Genomic DNA, 21200 nt, shown 5'->3' on the forward strand with positions numbered 1-21200 from the left:
TTGGCTAGGCACTGTGGAGAACACTGTATGTCACGTACCTCATACAGCCTTCAAGAAGGTGCTCCTCTTCTACATACCTTAGAAAGTCCGCAGAAAAAAGTTTTGAGACCTGCAAAGGGTAGGAACTGTGCAGCTCTCACCCTTCAAGATACATTGTGAATGTGGTAAGGGCTCTGCAGTGAGAAACCTGCCAGTGGCAAGAATTACTTGTCACAAGACTTAAACAAGGCCTGTGCACTGCTACAATGAGATTTAACCCCTCAAAGTAGGGATTAGTGTGATTACTTCCATATTTCCAAATGGGGTGAATTTTATCCAAACTGAATACATCTAAAAATGTTATCAACACTGCAATTCTGCTTCCATATGAAAAAAAAAGTTCCTACAACGTTCACTGCATTTCCATTTTCTATTGTGTTCCCTATCAGTTTCTTCTACTCACATCTACTTTAATTGGTATCAGATTTAAGGAACTGCAATGTTCAGATTCATTACTATTGCATATCTTGCTATATTTGATTATGGTAGGCTGTCTCTTTTGTCTTGAATGTGAGCCTTGCTTTTTAGTTTAGCTTTACAAAAATAAATATATTTAATAAAGTGATCATCTTCATAAAAGAAGCTAATCCACAAAGCATTCACTGAATTTTGGGATACTGTTTTCTTGGTTGCTTTGTCTGAAAGTGGTTGGACTTTGCTCATCTCTGCAGCTGGTCAAGGGAAGAGGAAGATGTTCAGCCCTTCCAAAGCTCAAGTCAATTAGGCATCTGAGATTGCATAGCAGAAGTTGATGCATTCAAAATCACCCCCTTCAAAATATCACATCAGGATTGTTTAGACTGAACAGGACAACAGTGTTTCAAAAGAACATCCTGCTCAAAAGTTAAAAACCATTTCGAACAAAAATGTAAAACTAAGCATACTGAACAGAAACTGTTCAAAACAGCAGTAATTCATTAAGAAAATAACCACTCTTCACCCCAAGAGATTCCCAATGTGTTTCACAAATCTTGAATTAAATTCAGACTCACTTTGTATTTCTGGTACCATGATAGGCTTCATCAGGGGGGTGTGTGCAGCAGTGCTTGGCAAGGGCCACACACTACTGTAGTTTCTCCCTGGTGCGTTTTGAAGGATTACAGCTGATCCTTTGGCTTCTCTTGCTAAAACTACCCAGCACTTTAATTAAGAAGCTCTATTATGAGCTCTTCTTTTGCCACAGCCTCACTGAGAATAGCATTTCTCTGGACAGCTCTGGTACGGTTTAGCTGAGCAGGTAAACCTGCATGTTAAAATATGATGACTGTGTCCTTTGACCTTAGCTTTACCCTGGAGGATACCTCTGGTTTGGCTGCTTCTTTCCCTGACTCTGTGTCTATCCCTTCACCTAACAATGAAATCCATCCTCCAGTGCTTTTCAGCAGCGCACAGCAGGTTAAGAGCAGAAGCAACAACTGGCCAATTAAAATAAAAATGTCAGATGTGCAGAAGGCAAACTGAAATCTGCCTGGGTTATCAGGGCAAACTCCTTCAGACTTGTGCAATTAGCTGAAGGATAATTGATGACCACAGGCAATCAACCTACAGTTGTAGGTCTCACATGCAAGAAATGTGCTAGGGCATATCATTCAGTATTGACTCACAGGAAAGGGCTTGAATCTCATCACTAACATGATCTCCTGAAGTGCTGTGAATTTCTTTAGAAATCTCCCCAAAATTACCAGATGAAATCACAAAGAGTTTCAAAGACTCAAAGCAGTGGCTACAAGTGTGCTACCATTCCCAGTGACTCTGTATGTTACAGTACACAAAGAATGGTAAAAGCTCTTTAAGGTGGCTGTGGAGAGGAAACGAATCCTTCAGCTGAGAGCAGTACCACTGATGATTTGTTACAGCGACACAGTAATAATACAGGTGAAAACAGGTGTGGGGAGCTTTGAGGCCCTACAAAAGAGATAGAAATCAAGGCAGGTAAAGGAACTCTTATTCTGGAGTACTGATGGCTACCCAAAGAACTATCCTGAAACAACTGCTCTTGTACAACGATGCGGGGAGAGCTCCTCATTCAAAAAAAGCCCTTCATCTTCTCTCCATTCTACTTCCCACTCTTCATTTACCTTTCTCTTTAGAATGACAGCTTGCTGAGGCCTGGATTTTCTTCTGCCATGACTTTGCCTGTATCTCAAGAACTGATGTGTTTAGTTGTTTTTGTGTTTTTTTTTTTTTTAATCAAGACAGCTACTCCATAGTGAATTCCCAATGGAATTACTACCTTGATGTAGCTGTTTGAAGTACGTATTGTATTGAACACAGCTAGCCACATTGTCATAAAATCACTGAGATTCCACACTGAGGAATATATCTGGGGTAATCCACTTGAATATTAAAGCACTGCTTCTTTTTGGCAATGAAGACATAACCTCTGTCAGTGCAGAGCATCCAGTGTCAACAGTGTCTGAAAGTCAGTTAAAGACTTTCTGTAAAAGAATTGATTAATACTAAAGCTCAGGATGCTTAAAGAGCTGACCCACAGATGCCCTGGAGATTTAAGAAAATATTTCTAAACACATTCTGCAGTTGCAGTTTTTAGTGAATGAGTAATTCCTACAGACATCATCCTGTGGTTGCTTCAACCCTGTTTCCCACAGTGACCTCAACAGTCAAGAGGAGCAAATCAGAACAGTGTTGAAAAAGAGTAAAAAAAATAAAATTAATTAGTGTATACTATGGAGGTGTTTGTCTATCTGTGTACTTACAGTTGATCTGAGTTTTGCATTTAAAATAAGGATATGGTGTTTTTTCTATGTATGAGAAGCACGGTGTACATTAAGAATTACAGCACTAATTGTAAGGGCACATAATGAATTTCTAGAGAAGTTACAAGTAAACCTATTAACTAATTCATTAAGTAAAATTATTCTGAAATATGGGTTCTTTAAGAAACTTGACACTTTGGGCTTAATGTTTTGTTTGTTTATATATCCTCCATAATGGATTGTTTAATCTAGATTTTTATTCTACTTGAAGATCACAAAAACCTTGCCTAGACAACATATGAAGATTTTTCCAAGATTTTTTTTTTACCTCTATGATGCTTCTTACGAAAAATTTTCTCTTAAAAAAAAACCCCTGGTGTTTAATTCATTCCTTCAGATAATGCTACAAATGGAGCTTTCAAGATACCTGAGCTGCCCACAGCTAGAATGGCCCTTTCAAAATGTTCATCACTTCACACCAGTATTCTTGGTAGACTGCAGCACCACCATCTTCCAACAGCGATGCTTGGCTTCACTTCTGCTGGGAACAGAGGGAAGCAGCTGCTGCTCTGAATGATGAAACTCTCGCTGTGAGCAGCGATATCAGACCTACTGAGAACTGCCTTGTGGTGGTGTGGGAAAGGAAGAATATTTTCTTGAACATCATTTAAAGCTAATCTGACAATACAAACATTCAGAAGCTTTGATTATTAAATGGGCTTATTACAGCAAAAAAAAGAGAGTATTAAATCATTTAGGCATGTATTACAGGTGTAATTACTTGGCATAGAGGAGATAGCAATATATGCTATATCAAATCAGTAGGCAAAGAACGCAAGTGCTGTACATGGCCTCTCCTGAAGGTAATGACATGATTATGACAACATCTATATAATTTTCAGCAATGTAATATTGCATGTCTATTCATCCCCTTCTACTAAGAATGTTGAAGCACTTGACTTCAATGAATTAAGATTCACCAGTTGTTCAGGCAGGGAAAGTATTTTCAGACTAGATTCAGTTCTCTTTGACAGTAAATTGGGAAAATTTTTGTTTGCTTTGGTGAATTTAATCTCAGAGATCTATTACACTATTAGGATTACCAAGAAAGAAGAATCCTAGCACATCATGGTTCAGCAGTAGCCTTATTTCTGTCAGTGTAATGATAATACAGCTTGAAACTTGATAATACAGCTTGAAACGGTAAACTAACCACCCTGTTAGAAAGTGTTTGTTCCATCACTGTGTAGAGCTTTGCATACTTGGTTGATAGAGGATTCAGTCATTTTTCTCAGAATCATTATGGTTTGATATCTGGGTACCCTACTGGATATGACAGATGAATAGCCTGATCTGGTACAGCAAATGCTGTGTACAAACAGTCAGACAGAATGCCTCCAGTATCCTGTCTTTATCCACTATACACTTCTGCATGAAAAACAATTACCAGGGCACATTCATGCACAGAGACAATTTTAGAAGTTTGTTCCCATCCTAAAATAATCCCTTTTAGATTGCAGGGTTATGGAGTGTTTCTCCTGTGCCAGAACTCAGCTGTAGCTTGGAGTGGCTACAACCTGGAAACATGATGTTATTTATGTAGCTAGTTTATTAAAAATAAAAAAGGAATGGCAGATCTCTGAGGGTTAAAGTTTGTGCTTTAAGGGTTACTGGTGGTTTTGTCATGATGAGATAATAAAAAATTACTGGGGAACTAGAAAGGAAAGTCTAGAGAACGTAAGGCTTACAGTGACTCAGGGGAAAAAGTGGCATGTAATTGGTACTGTACACTGCTCTGAAAAGATAAAGCCATATGTAAAAAAGGTTATAGATCTGGGGAGGGGGAGGAAGGATGGATCTCGGAGCTCCAAGAAAAGGAAAAAAGAGTATCATCATGTATTGGTGCATACTGTTCATTTAGGCATTTGAGTAATTTTCTTTCATCTCATAATATTTTGCAGTACTGACCTATGATCTTAGTGCCAGGATAATGTGTCCATTCTTAGCAAGCTTATTCTTCAAAGGTTAGTCTCCCCTGCTTAGATGTTATTTAAATGGCATTTTAGCACAGTTCTCTAATCAGCAGAACAATTTAAAAAAAATAAGGTTACAGGAAGAACTCATACCCTTTCCAAGATCACTTTTGTTCATTCTCATCTATTTGAAATCCTTCTAGAAATAGTGTTTACAGCAACTACACTTCAGAGATGGTGTTCTGGGCTCAAGCCAAAAGAAAAGAAAGATGCCCTTCCTTTCACCCACATCGCCCAGCTGACTAAGTCCAACATCCATGGGGCAGTAATAACCAAACATCAGGAGTATTTAAGTAAAGCACCAACCCACTAGAATGGCTATATCACGGGAGTCAGTTTGTACCTTGAAGCATGAAGACTATAGTGCATACACTTACTAGCCTAGCTAATATCACTGCCAATTCTACTCACATTTGTTTCTTTCTCTGCCCCCCACACCCCTCTTTTATAAAAGTGCTTATTTGAAATTGTCACTATAAAATACAGAAACAAGGCAGCCTTGAAGATGATCAAGAATCCAGTTTCCAAGCCCAGCTCAGCTAAAGATTTGCTGTGCTTTTCTGACCAAGTCACTTCACCTCTACGTATTGTAGGACACATCTAAAAAGTACAGTATAGCCATACGTGGAGATATGTAAATGGAAAGGGATTACTGAATGCCATAAAGCTGCCTTCTCAGGAGGCCAGTTCATTTTTACAGATTATAAATTTTGTTAAGATAGTATGTACGGCTTTAGTGCCCCTGTCATCTCAGTGTCATTACATTCATGTCCATGGGCCTGATTATAAAATGAGAGCATTCATCCTCACCTGTCTTAAGGCCAAATGGTTAAAATGCCCATCAATAGGTATAAATGTGTGTAGACATTAAGATGAAAGGCTTATACAGGAAAGGCAGTCACTACCATATAACCCCTAATGGTAATATACTTCCTTTGCTGCTGCCCAAATGTACAAGGAATGGTGGAAAACTAAAATGAAAAGCCTAAGAAGTCTCCTTCAAGGGAGCTACAAAGTAAAGATTTTTGAAAGATATCAAGGGATTTATGGATACTGTTTGCACTGACTTGAATATGGCTTGCAGCCAGACCTGAGCTTCAGATCAAGTGTGTGACAATTATTAGATTGTGTATAGCAATTTCAGGAACTGAAAGAAGACAGAGTAGCTATGTTCCTCTTAAACCAAAACCAGACTCTGGAGAGAAGGGAGAAAGGCAGAGGAAGACAGGGCCTTATTATATTATACAAACAAAAGAAAGTAAAATGAGCCCCAAAGACATAGCCATATCAACTGCTGATAGCAATATTTCATTACTGATAAAACATACAGCATTTTCTCAGCTGCAGTGGGTAGGGCCTTCTGACTATTATCAGAGACGGAACTTGCCAGTGTGTGTATTTTATGGTATATACCTTACAGCTCCACTAAGAGAAGAATTTCGAGTGAAAATACCGTTAAGGGAAGAAACATAGTAAAGGGAATGAAGATCATTTTCATTATGTCAGGCAGTAAAACCAAAAGAGACTGCCTACAGCAGTAGTTTCAGACCTGTGGCTTAATAGCAACCTCTTGCTGGCCAAACTTTCAGATACTGCCTGTGGCCACAGAGAGCTGCTGTCAAGCTGCAAATTGGTGGGGAGGGCAAAGTATAGCATTGTACAGACAGAGGACATTACAACCTCACTGCCGTTGCCCTTGAATCAGAAAAAATGGAGAGCAGTGGCATATGGTTGCAAGAGTAGAAGGTAAGTGTGGGGAAGAAAAAGAAATTCTGGGTGATTAGGTAAAGGAAGACAAAGTTCGAAGTGATGTCTGTTATTAGAGTAATGGCTATAACCTGTAAAAACAAGACAAGCTTGCAGACACGCTATACTTTTACAAACTAATGTAAGCAGGTATAAGAGATCAGGACAGACAGCTAACTTGAGAAGCAGAGTCTGGTTCTCTGGCAGTTGTACAAAACTATACCTTGTGAAAGACAAATTTTTGTTTTGCACAGGCAGATCATTCATTTTTAGGAGATGTGTGCAGAAGGGAGAGGTAGAGATGAAACAACTTCAAAATCCAGAGAACAAAACTAAGCTTAGACGTGTACATTTCTCATTGCCTATCCATCCATCTCCAGGTTATTCTGCTTTCTTGGTAAAAATGGGAATGACACATAGCACTATTTGGTGTTTAAACTCTTTTCTGTGGGATTGCAAGTTTGGATGCAACAAAGAAACAAAAGTAAATGTTGCTAGATAGAAAAATAAGGGGATTGCTTCACTGGAACACCAACAGCATTTTTTCACCCAGAGCCTAGTAAGGGAAAATGTTTTCTCCATATCTTTTCCACAACTCATTTCACTGTCACATCATAGCCAGGGTTTATGCCCTGTTCAGAAAACTGGGAGCAGAGGCTAAAGCATGGGTCTTACTCTACTTCCACTTACAAGTGGATGACTGGCATTGCTAGCTGCATCAGCTACAGTCTTCCATGCCAAAACATAACTGGTGGGCAACTCTCTCTCATCCCAAAAGCCAGTTTCTCCTGGCTCAGTCATTATAAAACCTTTCTTCTCCAGATCAATATGAATGTGACGGCTTCTCCTGCTGCTGAAGCAAGTTTAGATTATTATTTTTTCTAAGAAAATTTTGTGCTGATATAGTGCTACTAAATGCTGTCTTGGAGACTGATACCCTTTTGCTCAGAGGTTAACTGCAAGACAAGTAAAGTATTATGAACTCTCTCTATGCACACAAGCATACATGAAATACACAGAAACCTTGCCATGCAGCTCTATAGTACTCAATTCTAAAGAAATGTCTCATAGCAGTACTGCATATTATAGTTACAATGCATTAAAAAGCTTTAAAATAACATCAAAAAGCAGTTGAGGAGAAATTACATTCATGCCTGGCCTCTTGAGACCCCACCACATTCCACAGGAGACACCAAAAAGAGGGTCAATGATGCCAGATCTACAGTTGCCAGAAGCATTTTTCTTTCTAGGCATCTTGCCCCAGTCAGTATTATCACACTGGGTGTCTGAGAGAGACAATAGTCTGATCTCTGTCTGAGCAACCTTAAAGTTTCTGGGAAATCTGGATATCTTTTTGCTTCTGACTTAAAAAAAACCAAAACCCAAACCATAAAAAATCCCCATTTATTATTTTCTTTGCTCTGTTCCTATAAATACCCTCCTCCTGAGCACAGTCCTGATCCCCCATTGACAAGGAGAAAAATGTGATGCACCCGCAGTAGAAATGAAAACACATTAAACCTTGAGGCTTGCAGCTAAGACCTTCCTTGCTTAACTCTGCACAAAATGTGATGCTAATTTAGCCAATGCATCTACCCTTAAAACTTCATAGTGAAAGAAGCAAGCAACTGAGCAGATCTGTACCTTTGCGGCAGGTGGTTGCACTCTGCTCGTTCAGGATCTATGTTGAGACAAAGCAGTGGGGAATGGCAGGAGTCTCATAATAACCAACTTGTCTCCTGTCTTCAGTGCAAGTACTTAGCAAGGGCCGAAGTCTGCGGAGCCATGCAGTACACACAAGTCTTCACAATGGCATCGTTGCCTATCCCTCATGAAGCACAGTCAATCAAGCTGGCAGGGCACAAACCACAAACCACGCAGGAACTCACAGGCGTGGTAGCTTACTGAGCTGGGTGTGGGGCTCAGCTTAGTGTGGTTTTATTCTCTTACTGCAAGGCTTACAGTTGCTCTAGAGCAGTTTTTCCTAAATGCTACAGCTGTTTGCTGCTTCAGCAGCATGCCATGTGCTGGGGCACCCCATGACTTGCTCAACGCTCAGTTATTTACGGTATCTATCTGGAAAGCACTGGCCCCTTTGGACACAAGTACTCATTCCCAGGAATAAGCCATCAAAAGTCTCCTAAAATGTGCCCTTTTCTCTAATATGGGGTGACAGTGGTGGTCATAAGCTATCAGCATTTCAATTTGTGCAGCACCTCTCCTGCCACACATCCCATTTGACATGACAGAGTCCACAGGTGTATGCACACAGTGTACCCACAGAGAAGCAATCTCTGTAGCAAACACAGGCAAATACAAGGACCATCGTGTGCTTCTGCAGGCACAGGCCAAGAGGGAGTTGATACAAGCAGTCTGGGATTTCATCAGAGTCCGCAATTAGCAAACCAGAAGGTTGTCTTCAAGCTGTGAGAAAAGAGGTATGACAACCAGATTCTTATAAGAAGACAGAAAAGGCACATTTGCCTATTTAGTTGCATCAGTTTAGCCACTAGCACAGGCGCATCATGGAAGGCCGGTGGCCTGGACAGAGGGACCGTGATCTACCCAAAGCAGTGATGATTTATACGGCCAACACCCATACTATGGCACTTTCAGGTGGCAAAATATCTATGGACCACGTAAATGCCTTAAAAACAAAACTAGAATTAAGGCTTTCTCCTCAGGTGATTAAAGGCTGAAAAGACACTGCTGTGTTACTGCACTAAGCTGTCTCCCCGACACCCCTGCCCGTTGCCCTGCATGCCACCCCTACAGGAAATGGCGGGGGCCGCCCACCCCTCGCAGCACGGGCTGAAAGCTAGGGAGGGGTGGGGCTTGCAGGATGATTGACAGTCCCTCTGAATGCAAGGACCCTATGGGGGAAGGGAGGGCTGGTTGAGAGCATTCAGATTGGTTAGGAGAGAAAGGGGGTGGGTCTTTGCAGGTGACTGGCAGCAGTTAGACTCTCCCAGGGAAAAGGTTACCTGACAGTCACTGCTAGGTAAGGAGGAGCAGGGACAGGGGAGGGCTGGTCCTGGCAGTGTGAGTCCACCTGTGTGTCCTCACCTACATCAACCCCATTGGTAATTAACTACACACATTAATTACACAGGGGCATGATGCCCTGCGCTCATCCTGTCCCTTCTGAGGCCTGGCTTCCCGAAAGGCTGTTTTGCTCCCTGCCCTCAGAGCTCCAGTCCCTCCTCCTGCCCGAGGGCTGCCAGGGGCCAGCAGGGCCCCCGTGGGAGAAGGGACATGGATGATTGGAAAATCCGTTGCTGCTGGAAAGCAGAAAGTCCCCTTAGGAAACGCAGCCCTGGCGCTGGCCCATGGGCTGCCTGGTACTGTGCCTGCAGCTGCCAGCACCAGGCATTTCACAGGAAAAAGGAACTGACATGAAGTGAAATTTCTCCCTGCAGCCATCACTCTAAGACCACTCTAAAATCGTAGCCTAAAAACATGAACTAAATTCTGTCTGGTAGACTGTAAGCCAGGAAAGGACCATTTGCTGCAGCAGAAATAGATTCATAAATTACTGAGTTCTGGAGCCAGTGAGATCCACACACCCTGATTTCTCGAAGCCACTTTTCTTGACTTTGTACCTGTTTGAGGATGTGGATGGAATTCCATTTCCTTGAGTATGGTTCAGAGCCTGGCCAAGTGGTCCATGCTTTTTCCAGCCTGCTGCTCAGAAAAAAAATGTTTTAACTCCTAATTATTGTTGACTTTGAAGAACAAGCAGCCAGATTGATCGGGTTCCATCTGTGTCCTTCAAAAGAGTGCAGGTGTTACAAAGAGAAATGGGCAAAATATGACTGATAATATTGAAATATCAAATCTTGAAAAGAAGTATTCTTAGTAATATCTTTTGTCCAAAAGGTTACAGAGAAGGATTAAGCTGTTTTGTGAATTTCTATCAAATTACTCCTTTGCCATTTTTAATGGTTGAAGTATTTCCAATACCAAATTTTCTGATTTTTCATCTTTACACTGCTCTCAAAATATACTTTGCTTTGAATAAACAGGTAAAACCACCTGAAACAATAAAAAATATTTTTGGGCAAAACACAACTTTCCATTTGGTCAAAAATAATATACTCTTTGCTATTCAGCCAAAAATATTTTTTGTTTTGCATTAGAGACATCAATCTTGTAAGCAAACTGCAAATCAGTTATATATGCAGCATTGCAGCACTAATCACACAGAGCTGGCTCAAGAACAGAGGCACAGAATGCAAGAATCAAATGTTGACGTCTTGTCTACTAACACTAAGACCTAAACTGTTTGGCTTCATTTATATGACATGATTTGTCTAAACATTAACTGACAAACAAAAGCAAAAGACAAGAAATTAATGTATTGCTATATTCAGGCTTCAGGCCTTTGTAATCTCAATTACTTGATTTAAATATTATTTAAATGCAATCATCTACTAAATTTTATATTTCAGTCATCAAAATCTGGGTATTTCTGTTGTTTTGGGTTTTTTTATTATTTTTGTCCAAGGAGGATCTTTTAGGTTAATAGCTTGTTTTAGTTATGATTCAACTATTTTGACATGTTTTTTATCTCTAGTACACATCCCTTTTAGTGTCTTAGATTACTGGATAAATAACTACATCTGAGCATTAAGAGTATATGATTTGTCAATGTAGAAGTCCTGTCTGGTATTGCCCCCCAAATACTTGTATTGTAATGCCACGTTACTGTAATACATTCTTTTTTCACCTCTGAAATATTCCTGAGCTCCTGAAGTGAGGGAAAAGTATTGAGCTGGCATTGTTCTTTTTGTATGCATATAGAACTTCAAGCTGACGCTCCTGAACTTTTCAACACTTGCTAAAAACAAAGAAAGAAGAAAGCACAGCAAAACCTTCAAAATTGTAGACCAACAAAAGTCAAATCAAGTGGGGAGCCAGCTAAGGAAAACACGGGTACTAACTTTTCGGTTAAAGCAAGCTATGATTGCATGAGAATTATCTAATCCATGTGTAAACCAAAGCAAATCGATGTATGCTGCCATATAACCGATGTCACAGTGCAACTCTGACAGAGAGAGAGAGAGAGAGAGAGAAATATACAAAGGCAAAAGAGGAATCTCATGATTGAAGTTTTTAATAGCTTCATTGAAACACATGATAAAATCACTTTCTCTCAGCAGGAGAGAGGCAGATAAAAATGGACTCTATTTGAAGTGCAAACAACAAAGAGACACAGGGACTTGTAAAACATACATCACCCTCCTCATAAAGATCCCCCTTTCTCTCAGTTCCAAGCATTTGCAACAGTCTCTCCCTGTGAAATCTTAATTAAACCAATATATTTCCCATCTAAGTCATTTGAAGATGAGTGTAGTTTGATAAAAAGCTTAATTAGCTCTATTCTTTAAAAAAATAAAAGGTACCATTTTGATCTTTTCCTTGAAATTCATGCCTATCCTTACATTAAAAATATCCCTCAGTCTGGACTGTGGTAGCTAGCAGAAAGGAGAAGCACGCTCATAAATGGGGGTGTGGGGAGGGGGCTTAGATGGAAAACAAACATTTATTATGAATTTTAATATTTTTATCTTTTGTTCTTATAGTGTATTATAGATTGTCTCCCTTCTTGAGGCTGTGTGTTTGTCGGGGCTTGAAATCAAATTAATACATGATGAAGGTGGACCCTTCTCTGGTGACTCAGCTGGGAATTGCACAGAAATCTACCCAGGCTGATGGTAAAAAATAAAAGGGAGGGAGGGGAACAGGAACATCTCATAAAGCTGTGAAATGACAGTTCACAGGCATAATTTAAATCATTTGGAGGCTGCATTCCCTTTTTATGCTATTACTGCATTGACTAAAATACACCTCCTATTGAGTATACCAGCTGTGAAAGCTAACAGATCCATGCCGATAGGTCTAGAAACACTGTTGTTACAGTTTAGTGGAGCAATTCACAGACAAATGGAAGCTCTTGTTCTAATTTCTTCACCTCTCTGCTCTTGTTTAGAGCCCTTTGAAAATTCTGTAGACAGAAGGGTTGCAATGGATTGACACAAAACATTTCCTTCCCTTCTTCCTAGTTGCAGATGTTGTCCTTCAGCTATAATACAACTTTCACTGGATCTGACATTTGCATTTGGATCTTATAATAGGTGTGATCAAAATGCTAGCTACAGTAGCACCATAAGTCAACAGGTGTGGTTTAGTAGTTGAAGGTGTTAGGCTACATTTAAACAAGCTTACTGGAAAATAACATTATCCATTTCTTCTTTTACTTGCTAGTGCTTTCCATGTTCTTGGTAGACTTTTCATTGTGAAACACCTGAATATGGTGTTTTCAACATAAAAATGTCAAAGCACTTAATTATTATGGCATATATTATTGAGTAAAACTAAGCCACTTTCCTTCTAGTTTGGAGTCAAGCTGTGGTCTTGTCAAAAGGAGAGGCTAGGCATACTCTCTGTATTTTCTCCTTAGGTCTGTAAATGGTTGCTGTACTTTTGGTTAAAGAACAGTTGAATGGAACCAAAAGGCTATTGCAGAAAGCAGTCTCCACTGTCTTCCTGTTCATTAATTTTGCTGCCATGGAATCCCAGTGTTGTCTGTCTTACACAGATAAGAAAGAGAGAATGAAATTATTTCTGTCTCTGCTTCTTTCTCCAGAATTTTGAATGATATCATAGAATTATTTGGAAAAGAATCAAGTTGAAAAGACCTTTAAGATCATCAAATCCAACCATTAACCTAACACTGCCAAGTCCACCGCTAAACCATGTCTCTAAGCACCACATCTATGCATCTTTTAAATACCTTCAGGGGTGGTGATTCAGCCACCTCCCTGGGCAGCCTGTTCCTATGCTTGACAATTCTTTCAGTGAAGAAATTTTCCTAACATCCAATCTAAACCTCCCCTTGTGCAACTTCAGGCCATTGCCGCTTGTCCTATCACTTGTTACTTGGGAGAAGAAACTGAGTACAACCTCCTTTCAGGGAGCTGTACAGTGCAATAAGGTCTCCTCCAAGCCTTCTTTTCTCCAGGCTTAACAACCCCAGTTCCCTCAGCCACTCCTCATATGACTTGTTGTCTAGATCTTTCACCAGCTTTGTTTCCCTCCTTTAGACACTCTCCAGCACATCGATGTCCCTCTTGAAGTGCGGGGCCCAAAACAGAACACAGTATTTGAGGTGCAGGCTCACCAGTGCAGAGTACAGGGGGACAATCACTACCCTGATCCTTCTGGCCACACTGTTTCTCATACAAGCCAGGATGTTTCTGGCCTTCCTGGCCACATGGGCACACTGCTGGCTCATATTTGGTTGGCTGTTGACCAGCACCCCAGGTCCTTTTCTGCCAGGCAACTTTCCAGACACTCTTCACCAAGCCTGTAGCATCGTGTGGGGTTATTATGACCCAAGTGCAGGACCTAGCACTTGGCCTTGTGGAAGGTCATACAATTCAGCTTCAGCCCATTGATCCAGCCTGTCCAGATCCCCCTGTAGAACCTTCCTACCCTCAAGCAGATCAACAGTCTAGGAGAATGCTGTGGGAAATGGTGCCAAAAGCTTTGCTAAAGCCTAGGTAGACCACATCCACAGCCTTTCCCTCATTCACAAAGTGCGTCACCTTGTCATAGATGGAGATCAGGTTAGTCAAGCACGACCTGCCTTTCATAAACTCATGCTAGCTGGGCCTGATCACCTGGTTGTCCTGTACATGCCATGTGATGGCACTCAAGACAATGTGCTCTATAACCTTCCCTGACAGCAAGGTCACACTGACAGGCCTGTAGTTCCCTGCATCCTCCTTCCAGCCCTTCTTGTGGATGGGAATCACATTTTCTAACTTCCAGTCGACCGGGACCTCCCTGGTTAGCCAGGACTGCTGATAAATGATAGAAAGCAGCTTGGTGAGCGCTTCCACCAGCTCCCTCAGTACCCTCGGGTACATCCCATCCAGCCCTGTAGACGTGTGTGTGCCTAAGTGGTGTAGCAGGTTGCTGACCATTTCCCCTTGGATTATGGGGGCTTCACTATGCTCCCCAGCCTTGCCTTCCAGCCCAGGGGGCTGAGTACCCAGAGAACAACTGGTCTTACTTTCAAAGACTGAGGCAAAGAAGGCATGACATACCTCAGCTTTTTCCTCACCCTTTGTCACCGTTTGCTCCCGCATCCAATAAAGGCTGGAGATTCTCCTTAGCTCTCCTTTTGTTGCTAACATATTTAGAGAAACTTTTTAAAATGTCTTTTACAGTAGTAGCCAGATTAAATTCTAGCTGGGCTTTGGCCCTTCTGATTTTCTCCCTGCATAACCTCATGACACTTCTGTAGTCCTGAGTTGCCTGCCCCTTTTCCATTTTCTCCTGTGTTCCAGCCAAAGCTCTCTGTTCAGCCAGGCTGGTGGTCTTCCCTACTGGCTCATCTTTCAGCCCATAGGGACAGCCTGCTACTGCACCTTTAAGATTTTCTGCTTGAAAAATGTCCAGCCTTCCTGGACTCCTTTGCCCTTCAGGACTGCTTCCCAAGAGACTCTGTCAACCAGACTCCTGAACTGGCCAAAGTCTGCCCTCCAAAATTCCAAGGCAGCAGTTCTGCTGACCCCTCTCCTTACTGCTCCAAGGATCGAAAACTCTTATCACTTTGTGATCACAGAATGTTTAGGGCTGTAATGGACCTCTGGAGATCATCTAGTTAAAACATCTGCTAAACAGGTTCACGTAGAGCAGTTGCACAGGATTGTGTCGAGGCAGGTTTTGTGTATCTCCAGAGAAGGAGACTCCACAACCCCTCTGGGCTGCCTTTTCTAGGTGCTTTGTCACCCTCAAAGTAAAGAAATTCTTTCTCATGTTCAGATGCAACTTCCTGTGTTTCAGTTGTAGCCTGTTGCTCCTTGTCCTGTCACTGGACACTACTGAAAAGAACCTGGTCCCATCCTCTTGACACTCACCCTTAAGGTATTTGTAGAAATTGGTAAGATCCCCTCTCAGTCTTCTCCAGGATAAGCAGGCCCAGCTCTCTCAGCCTTTCCTCATAAGGGAGATGCTGCAGTCTCCTCATCATCTTTGTAGCTCTCCACCAGACCCTCTCCAGTCTGGAGAGTCCCTGTCTCTCTTGAACTAGGAAGCCCAGAGCTGGACATGGCACTCCAGATGTGGCCTCACCAGGGCAGAGTAGAGGGGGAGGATCACCTCCCTTGACCTGCCGGCCACACTTCTCCTCATGTACCCCAGGATCCCACTGGTATTCTTGGCCACATGGGCACACTGCTGGCTCATGGGCAACTTGCTGTCCACCAGGACTGCTAGGTCTTCCTCCATGGAGCTGCCTTCCAGCTGGTCAACCCCCAGCCTGTGCTGGTGCATGGGATTATTCCTCTCAAGGAATTACACTTGCCTTTGTTGAACTTCATTAAGTTCCTGTCTGCCCAATTCTCCAGCCTGTCCAGGTCTCACTGAATGGCAGTGCAGCCTTCTTGTGTATTGACCAGTTCTCCCAGTTTTGTATCATAATCAGACTTGCTGAGGGTACACTATGTCCCTTCATCCAGGTCATTCATGATTAAGTTGAACAAGACTGGATCCAGTACTGACCTCTGGAGAACACCTCTAGCTACAGGCCTCCATCTAGGTTCTGTGCTATTGAAGACAATTCTGTTGGCTCTGCCATTCAGCCAGTTCTAAATCCACTTCACTGTCCACTCATCTAACCCATGCTTTCTGGGCTTATGTATGAAGATGTTAATGGGAGACAGTGTCAAAAGCCTTGCGGAGGTCAAGGCAGATAACATCCACTGCTCTCCCCTGTCTACCAGCCAGTCACCATAGAAGGTGGTTAGGTTGGTTAGCCACAATCTCCCCTTGGTGGATCCATGTTGACTACTCTTGCTAACCTTCTTTTCCTCCACATGCTTAGAGATGATCACTCTGCCCAAGACGGCCTCCAGCCATCACATCACCCACAAGTCCTTCTCTGTTCGCAAACAACAGGTCCAGCGGGGCGCCTTCCCTAACAGGCTCCCTCACCAGCTGTGTCAGGCAGTTATCTTCCACACACTCCAGGAACCTCCAAGACTGTTTCCTCTCTACTGTATTGTATTTCCAGCAGATATCTGGTAAGTTGAAGTCCCCCATGAGAACAAGGGCTAGCAAATGTGAGACTTCTCCCAGCTGATTATAGAAAATTTTGTCTGCCTCTTCATCCCGGTTGGGTGGTCTATAACAGACTCCCACCATGACATCTGCGTTGTTGGCCTTCCCCCCGATCCTTACAACACTCAACCCTTTTGTCACCAACATTAAGCTCTAGACAATCAAAACACTCGCTAACATATAGGGCTTCTCCTTCCTTGCCCATCCCTTCTGAAGAGTTTATAGCCATCCACTGCAGCACTCCAGTTGTGCAACTCATCCCACCTTGTTTCCATGATGATATATCATAGTTTTCTTGGTGCGCAACGGCTTCCAGTTCCTCGTGCTTGTTGCCCCTGCTGGATGTATTGGTGTAGATGCACCTTGGTTGGGCTATTGATCCTGCCACCTTTCGGGGGGGTGAAGCCCTAATTTCTAATTCATGTTAGAACTGTTACATTTGCAGAAGTGTGTTGAGTTTTCTAATTTGGACAATAGAATAAGCACCACGAGAAATGTCTGGTGTCACTTACTGACTCTAGATGTAAAATGAATATTTATCTATGGCACTCAGGAGGCACATGAAGAACTTTATGAAAAATTATTCTGATGCTAAAGTAAAAGTCAGAAAAGCAACGTCTAACCATTCTTGGGGTCCCCCAAGCTCACTAATTTGAGACATCAGTGAACTAACATACAGTGCAGTTTCTCTTTCTGAGATTATGCACATGGTATGATGGATGAATGACTGCAGAAAGAACTGGAGGCATGTGTGTAAGTGCACACAGTTGGATTATTTTATAAATAATGGATCAGAGAAAGTCAGACACCAATGTCAACAGGGCTTCTTCAATACTGAGACAGTGAAGAATTTTCATTGTGTGGGTAACACTGTAAGGAATCAAAGATGACTTGAGAAGGCCTGTCAATTAAAATTAGGAAGTTTGGGGGGGATTATTTAAACTAATTTCTCAAGGAAAGATAGCAAGTAATCACAGCTCCACAAAGACATCAGAAAAAGAGTAAGGAAATGCAAGTTTTCTGTGTTATTTTCAGAAAAAAATACTTAAAATTACCAACACCTTTACAAGTAAGAACTTAGGAAAAATTACATCACTGCTGACTTAGGCTTACATATCAGTGGAAACATTTTTTAATATGAAGAGAGATGAGATGAAACGCTGAAAATTGAAAAGAAATTGCCATCCATTTGGTATTTCCAAAAATTAGTGGCTTGAAAATAAGCAAGACAAACTAATATTTCCTGGTTCTAAAATACATATTGAAATAGACTGGGGCTGATACTGCTCTTTCATAGCTGTATTTTCCTACGTTAATGAAGGAATTGCACCAGAGAAGACAGACAGATTCTGTGTATACAAGTTTCTAGTTACACGAGTACTACTAAGACAATAGGGTAATTAACATGGCTGCTCAAAGCAATGATAGTCCAGTCAACCTAAGTTACTAAGCAGCACCACAGGTGCATGTCAGTTAGGAAGCAAGTACTGAAGCACTTTCAGCTAGTGGGTTTGCTCATTCTGCAGTTCTAACAGATGCTGCTGGTAGAAACAAGTTGGTTTTGAAGCAAATGTGATTTTGCCAGGAAATTGTACTAAAATGCCATAATGCACATAAAAGCACTACAATAGTGTACAGGGTCCGGCAAAAGGCCCATCTGGCCCAGTGCCCTCTGTCTGGGAGTGCCAGTAAGATCTATTTACAGGAAACGGGCAGGAAGAAAAGAAACAAAATGAGCTTTCTCTTGACATTCCTTCCAGAAATTGTTCCCTGCAACAATCCAGGGACTTGTTGAGCCAGAGAATGTATTTGAACAATTATATTTGAGAGCCACTTATTTTCTGTAAATGTCTCTATTTACGTTTTTGCCCTTCACTACACTCTGTGGCAATAAATGCTACAATTCACTAAATGCACAGTATGGAAGAGTAACTCTTTCTTTTTTTAAAAAAACTACTACCCCATAATATTGGTAACATAAGTTTGTTCCTCCTGGAGAAGTTAGGTTGCACTGACTTGATGGACTTCAAGTCAGTAGTTCAATGAAGTTTAAAGACAAGACTTAATGTTTACCACTCAAACATCTTCACCATTCACATTCAGTAACTTTTACTATTTCATAATCAATCAAATTTGTTGATAAAATTTGTAGTTTAGGAAACCTATAACAGCATATAAAAGCTGGTATCTTTATTTTCAATATCTTCTCTAGACATTGTTTCTAGTTCTGAACCTGCAAGAGGTTCTTGATAATTACTGTCTAACATCTTTATAGTGAAAAGAAGTGGAAATGCCAATCAATTCACAGTAGAAAGGCATCCACGCTACAAAGACAATTATCCAGTTCATATAAATTATTCCACCTGCTGACAATCCCTGCAGAGACTCTGAATGTAAGAGGGGCTATGGAAAGTGAACTTCCTATTGTTCATCCTATTGTAGAGTGTTTCTTCTTGCACATTACTGACACACTGATGGAAGAACAAGAGTAATGTTTTATTCTTGCCCATATGGTAACTGGTATCTACTAGATAGAAGAACTGGGTATTTTAGATATTGTAATCTGGCATGTTATATGAGAATTCAGATTTTGAAAACTACTTTTTTTTAAAGAAAATAAAGAATGAAGCACAAGCAGAGCACCAGAGTCTTCATTCAAAAAGAAATCAAGGTAGTTGATGCCTATATTTTCTATATGTTAAACTTTTTAAAAATTGAAATGAAATATCCTGGAAAAATTATCAGAAAGTCAAAGTCAGAGATACAATCTTCTTTTCTCTCCCCCTTCTTCACTGAAAATGCAGCACTCTCAATTAGAAGTAGGGTTATTTACATAGAACACAGAATTGCTCATCAAGTCAGTTTGCATTCTGGGGAACAAATAGATGGATTACAGTGTTATGTATAAATTTATTCCTGCTGTAGTGATCCATGAAATTGCAGTTAATTTTGCTGAAATGGACCATTATATTTTTAAGTAGAAGTGAAAGACAATGAGAAAGAAGGGGTAAACTGCTAGGAACTGAAATTCAAATACAAGATTAAATTATTAGTAGGCACATAGCACTGCTGGGAACAGCGTGAGCTGCTAGATGAAGCCACTGACCTGTTGGCATTCAGACGCAACCAAGTATCCACCTTGCCACAGTAAATTAGATGAATTATTGGTAGTGATGGGCCTGTCACGTTGCACATTTGTGTCCCCAAGTGATGTATGGGAAAGTGAATTCCTGCTGATACAAGCTCCATGCAGCTCCTACTGGGTCTGAGGTGCCAACAGCATGCATCTGTTCTGTGCAATGAAATAATTGCATTGTGCCACTTCTATAGTACAGCTGTGCATAATGATTTTGCTTGTTGATGATGAGATAAATTCAAGACTATTTAATGACTGTATAAAAATCTGGGGGCTATGAGATTAAGCTAAGGAAAACTCTTAACTATACCATAAGAATTTACATTTCAATGCCCTTTTTTCCTCTCTCAGCAAAAGGTGGCATGTGCTTCCACCTCATCACTGCTTAACTTGTAAGTAGTATGTAGTTTCATCTGGTTTCAGAATGAGTCAGAAAAAACAACTAACATCTGGTTGCTCAGCTCTAAGAGGTGTGTCACTGTCTTAACTAGCTATTGCCCTGTACCTGGGTTTTGATAAGTGACAATAAATTCAGTCTTATTCCATCTTATTTGTAAAATAAAATATCTTAACTTCAAAAGCCCTCTGAAAAGCAGCTTGAAAGCCCTGTACTCATTAATGATGAGAAGTAAATACCAGCTGCAACTCTAATTAATTTGTCCATCAGGTCAGTCTATTTAGGACACGCCAGACCAGAATTCATCAGTGTGACACTACAGGGAGAGCAAGAGCATTATCATGCCCCATCCCTGGCAATGTTCAAGGCCAGGCTGGATGTGGCTTTGAGCAACCTGGTGTAGTGGAAGGTGTCTTTGCCCATGACAGGGGGATTAGGACTAGATGATCTTCAAGGTCCCTTCCAACCCAAACCATTCTATAATCTGAATCTATAATCAGATTTAGTGCTTGAAAAACTTACCATACAACAGCAGAAGGGAATGAAAGAGAAAAACTAATACACAGAGACGGTGATCTTGGTACTGAATTTTCAGGTTTCTAATTCTAAGGAGGAAACCAGAGGTCTTTCAATGTCTGCAACCTATCTCTTGAGGCATTCTGTAGCATACGTTAATATTTCTGCTCAGGATGCCAATCTGCCTTATCTTCCCTTTCCTATGGTTTCTGACATCATCAGAAGAAGTAATATGACAAACAGGCATCAAGATAACTAAAACATAACTAGATGTTGTATCTCCTATATTATATTGTACCCTAAGAGGGCTAATATCAAAGGCTGTTCATCAACATTGTGTTTCTCTCAGCTCCTACCAGAATTTCCTGATTCAGACAAACTTCAACCTAAACAGCTCAAGCTTAGATTTTAAGAATATATTCTTAATTATTGCTAATAATTGCTTTTATTATATATATATAATTAAATTAATAATTGCTAATAAT

General features: G+C 41.0%; 1 protein-coding gene and 1 long non-coding RNA gene across 6 annotated transcripts in view; one reads left to right on the forward strand and one right to left on the reverse strand.

Annotated features, from left to right (window-relative positions):
* The window catches only part of GRAP2 (GRB2 related adaptor protein 2), a 119128-nt gene that overhangs the window by 32699 nt on the left and 65229 nt on the right, over nucleotides 1–21200 (reverse strand). Inside the window, exon 1 of one of the 5 annotated variants that reach the window (XM_055808336.1) lies at nucleotides 8180–8383. The exons of 3 other annotated variants lie outside the window; for them this stretch is intronic. Coding sequence is in view for 1 of the 2 variants with exons in the window: in XM_055808335.1 (XP_055664310.1) it covers nucleotides 39–43 (5 nt within the window). In the remaining variant the exon portion in view is untranslated. Of the gene's footprint in view, nucleotides 1–38; nucleotides 174–8179; nucleotides 8384–21200 lie in introns of those variants that run through there. One more of the 5 variants, XM_055808335.1, reaches the window with a different exon arrangement.
* LOC129784746 (uncharacterized) lies at nucleotides 6407–21127 on the forward strand. Its single transcript, XR_008747803.1, has 3 exons — nucleotides 6407–6535; nucleotides 8877–8973; nucleotides 11339–21127. It is a non-coding gene; the product is annotated as an uncharacterized LOC129784746 (long non-coding RNA).

Source organism: Falco peregrinus, chromosome 6, assembly GCF_023634155.1.
Source record: "Falco peregrinus isolate bFalPer1 chromosome 6, bFalPer1.pri, whole genome shotgun sequence".
Lineage (NCBI taxonomy): Eukaryota > Metazoa > Chordata > Aves > Falconiformes > Falconidae > Falco > Falco peregrinus.